The 4,724-nt window shown below is 38.3% G+C and overlaps 1 protein-coding gene across 1 annotated transcript; it reads left to right on the top strand.

The window, feature by feature from the left end:
- The first annotated feature begins 379 nt into the window (after positions 1-379).
- Positions 380-4,384, top strand: LOC132039961 (galactoside 2-alpha-L-fucosyltransferase-like). The gene is made up of 2 exons (XM_059430526.1): positions 380-801; positions 2,132-4,384. Exons 1-2 carry the CDS (start codon positions 576-578, stop codon positions 3,586-3,588), a joined length of 1,683 nt encoding a protein of 560 aa, XP_059286509.1. The 5' UTR covers positions 380-575; the 3' UTR covers positions 3,589-4,384.
- Positions 4,385-4,724: the final 340 nt, after the last annotated feature.

The following is a 4,724-nucleotide window of genomic DNA, read 5'->3' as shown; positions in this document are numbered from 1 at the left end:
GCTATGAGTATATGTAAGTCGAAGTCGGACAAACTATGATACTGATTTACCGTACCGTAAAATACCGAAAACGAACTTTAAAATACCGAACCATCCCGAATTAACTTGGTACGGTAATGGTATAGTACTTTTAGAAACTGAAAACTGAAATTACCGTACCGAAGTTTCAAATACCATACCATGCCCACCCCTACAAATAACTCAATTATGTCACATAAATAGAGTAAATATTCAATATGAAAGGATTAAACTCTAAGACATAAATAAGGGTAAAATAGACAAACACTCCCCCCCCCCCCCCCCCCCCCACCATTAATGTTTTCTTAAAGATGTGTAAATGAAAAATTCGACAAATATTTCGAGACGGGAGTATATTTTTTTTTTTTTTTTTGCATGTGTACATAAGGTTTGAAGCGAAAATGGTTGAACCAGCGCGCGAATGGCGAGATCCATTATTTAGTGTTCACAATTCCCACTTTCCTTAATTACTACCACCCCATTATTATTATTATTATTGTTCCATTTTTGGATTTCTTTCTTTTTATGATAACCTTTTGACCATCTGATCAAGAATCATGAAGAGGTTGAAAAGAAGCTTGAGTGATGAGCCACAGACAGTGTGTTTGGATCGTGGTGTTACTATGGGTTCAGAGTCGAGATGGGGTTTGGATCCAATGAAATATATTGGTATTTTCATTGTTTGTTTGATGGTTTTAACAGTGTTATTCTCAGGCTCTATTATACTCAAGGACCTACCTTCTGATAGCCGCCTCAGATTCTTTGATTTTAAACCTCCAAATGGTACTATATTTAGTCTCCACATTCATTTTTTTTTGCTTTCTTTAGGTTTTATTTACACATATGGTCTCTTATACTTTTCCAAGATTTAAGTTTTTCGGTGGACCCTATATCTGTGTTAAAAAATCCACTTAATATGTATAAATAGTTTATCAAGAACCAAGTAACTTTTTTTTTAGGAATCGAGAATCCATAAACTTAAGGTTTGCTGTTGCAGAATAGATACATTTATCACCCATGCACATGACCGGGTGTAGTATGAGAGCAGCGAGTGCGCGGACTATCCTCGGCTTTTGGACTATGTATATAGTTTTACAGAAATATGGATGTGCATCTACTATCATAAAATAGTGGTGTGTATAGAACCTACTTGACTTAAATTCATGGATTGCGCATGCATACATGTGTAACAATGTACTCCAATGTTGATGGTCTATAGGTTTACCACTGGCAATAATGGAGTAAGGATCTTTGTTTTAGGAACTGCCGATTACTGGATGTAGTGATTTGCCAGAAAAGTTTAAAAAAATTGATTTGATTGTCAGTACTAATAATTTGTTGCTCTGAAAAGCAGGAATAGGACAAAAAGAAATTCACACCAAACAAGGTATATGAATGAATGAGTAATTAACTATCAGTAATAAGTCTCCGTCAACTTTGTAGGTGGTCTCTTTATGTGCTTTTGTTCTTATTTCCTTATTACTTGTGAAATTGTCATCTTAATTGTTGTAAATTGCCTATTGTTTTTGGCCTGATAGCTGATTCATTTGCCGTCTGCTAGTAAATTCCATTTCAGTGACGAGAAGTCCAAGTGCATTCTCTGTTTCTCCCTACGACATTGTGTTGGGGGTGAAAATGAATCCAAAGTAATGGCTTTGAGTGCCTTATGTAGATTGAAACAATGTACAGTAATTAGGTGAACCCAGGATCCGAGTTTTTTATTTTGTGCTTGTCTTTGCACATTGGCCCAGTAATCTGGCTTCACTCACACTCTTAATAGTGTGTGAAGAAAGTTAAGGAGACGCTATTGCTTTTGAAGATTAAATCAGTAGAATAGAGCTAAAGCTTAAGAAGCAAGGTTCACTGCAGAAGATTCAGTTTAATGTCAGTAATTTTGTTGCATGAATCACATAAGTCAATCAAGGTTAACCCTACAGTGTTTTGTTTGCAAGCTTGCTGTTCTAGTTTGATTGTGGATCTAACGCTTTGAAAATTGTTTGTTATCTGTTTGTTTTACGGATAGATTATTCATGCTATTTGGACCGTTTGGCTTCCCTAAAATATGTGATCAGCCTTTTCTTTTATTTGTTTAACTTCTTTTTGTCTTTTCCAGCCACTGAAGATGTTCATCATCTGCAAGTTACCGCACAGAAAGATAAACTGCTTGGTGGCCTTCTTCCTTCTGGATTTGATGAAAGATCTTGTCTGAGTAGACATGAGTCAGTCTTATATCACAAAGAACTACGACAGAAGCCTTCTTCTTATCTCATCTCAAGGTTACGAAACTATGAGGCTCTTCATAAGCAATGTGGACCTCATACACTATTATACAATAGAAGTGTCGAGCTTATCAAGTCTGGTCAATACGGAGGTTCTGCAGATTGCAATTTCTTGGTTTGGATTTCCTATAGTGGTTTAGGAAATAGGATACTAACCTTAGCTTCTGCTTTCCTCTATGCTCTTCTTACAAATCGAGTCCTACTTGTTGATCCCGGAGTTAATATGCCTGATCTATTCTGTGAACCTTTTCCCCAGGTTTCCTGGTTGCTTCCTCCAGATTTTCCTATAATCAATCAGTTTGGTACGTTTAATCAGAAATCACCTCATTGTTATGGTTATATGGTGAAGCATGATATCATAGGCAATTCAACTGGTTCAATACTACCTCCCTTCATCTACCTTCATTTAGCTCATGACTATGATGATCAAGATAAATTATTTTTCTGTGACGAGGACCAAAGTCTTCTCCAAAAAATCCCTTGGCTAGTCATGAGGACAGATAACTATTTTGTGCCTTTTCTATTCTTGATACCATCGTTCGAGCAAGAGCTAAATAAACTTTTTCCGGAAAAAGAAACCATTTTCCACTTTCTGAGTAGATACCTGTTCCATCCCACAAATTCTGTATGGGGGCTTGTTATGAGGTACCATAAAGCTTATTTAGCCAACGCAGATGAAAAACTAGGCATTCAAATTAGAGTCTTTGATTCAGGTGTTGGTCTTTTTAAGTATGTACTGGATCAGATCTTCGCTTGTATGATGAAGGAGAATCTGCTGCCACGAATTAACCGGGGGGAGCCTATAGTCCGCCCATCCGAGAAACAGAAGACTATAGCCATCCTTATCACTTCTCTAAGCCCCGGATACTTTGAAGAGTTCCGAAACATGTATTGGGAGAATCCCACTGTGACAGGAGAGATCGTTGGTGTTTACCAGCCAAGTAAGGAGGAACATCAGCAAATGGAGAAGCTCATACATGACAGAAAGGCGTTGGCAGAAATGTATCTACTGAGTTTGACAGACAAATTGGTTACAAGTGCATGGTCGACTTTCGGATATGTAGCTCATGGTCTTGGAGGTTTGAAGCCCTGGATTCTATACAAGCCTGTGAACCAGACAGCTCATAATCCGCCCTGTGCTCGAGCTGCATCATTGGAGCCATGTTTCCATGCCCCACCATACTATGATTGCAAAAGGAAAACGGGAACTGACACGAGTAAAATCGTTCCTCACGTGAGGCACTGCGAGGATGTGAGCTGGGGTTTAAAGCTATTTGACCAAAAATGGTGAGCTATAACCATGTAGGTTGTTAGCTGTATCCACTTGTGTAAACAAGAGTCAGGTTTTCCCTTCAAGATACATTTTTGCTCTCTGGTGAACTGAACGCTGACAAAGGGTTGATCAAATCTTTGTGTTTAGCTTTGCATCTCCTACCTTTTTCACTCCATTCAGAAGCCAGAACCTTTTTAGCTGATCAAAAGACGATGCAGAATGATGGTACCATCGAGTTCTTAGTTCTGCACAAATATAGAAATCAACTGCTCATGCTGGCTGTATGCTGCTGGTTTTAGTTCTCCAGCCTGAATATAGTTTCTCTCGGTTTATAAAGTTGTCACTTGGTTAAGTTGCATAATCCTAAACCCCACTTTCTCATTGACACGGATTCTTGACATTTAAAAATTTGATTAACTCCCGAACTTCTTAAAAATTTGGCAGAGGCTCCTTTATAACTAGAGTTACCCGAAAGCTTACAACCTGTCCAATCTCAGCTACAACCAATGCACAAAACATCACATGTACTCAAAGTAGAGGCGAAGCCAGGATTCGAAGCTTGTGGGTTCGGCGTTCTAATTCTTTAAAGTTACTGGGTTCTTAATTAATAATTTGTACATATTTGACAAAAAAATTTAATACAAATATATAGTTCGGACAAAAGCTACTGAGTTCGGCCGAACCCACACCCGAAGGGCTGGCTCCGCCCCTGACTCAAAGCCACTCTTAGCCGAACATACACTATCAAAACTTCCAAGTTAACTGTAAAGTCCAACAGAGAAGGATATGTGTGTCCTAGCCTTCCGTGAAAGGGACATCGAAGGTTCAACTTGATTCAGCTCAACACACAAATAAAGAATGAAAGAAGGGAAAACATCACAGATGTTTCATTTCTCTCGAAGGTCATAAGTATGGCGCTACATACCAAAGATTTCATGCCTAGTACCTTTATAGTACATGAGAATTTTACTTGGAAGTCTCCATGTGTTGGGCTTCAATTTTGAAGGCAAGAGGCACCTATTTCACTATTGCTGGAATTCTGTTGACGTGTCTAGTTCATATATCCATCAAACTGCCGCATCTTGATTGTTTTTTCTTAATTCAACTTTTGCCCTGTTGAGAATATTTCATTTCAGGACTGGTAATACTACCTT

This window comes from Lycium ferocissimum, chromosome 12, assembly GCF_029784015.1.
Source record: "Lycium ferocissimum isolate CSIRO_LF1 chromosome 12, AGI_CSIRO_Lferr_CH_V1, whole genome shotgun sequence".
Classification (NCBI taxonomy): Eukaryota; Viridiplantae; Streptophyta; class Magnoliopsida; order Solanales; family Solanaceae; genus Lycium; species Lycium ferocissimum.
This window is presented reverse-complemented; position numbering and strand designations above follow the sequence as displayed.

What these genes read in the sequence shown, in the direction of transcription:
- LOC132039961 (XM_059430526.1), top strand. Translation starts at nt 576, where the DNA reads ATGAAGAGGTTGAAAAGAAGCTTGAGTGATGAGCCACAGACAGTGTGT. An exon ending in TGATTTTAAACCTCCAAATG is followed by an intron (nt 802 to 2,131) that starts GTACTATATTTA and finishes TGTCTTTTCCAG; the next exon opens with CCACTGAAGATGTTCATCAT.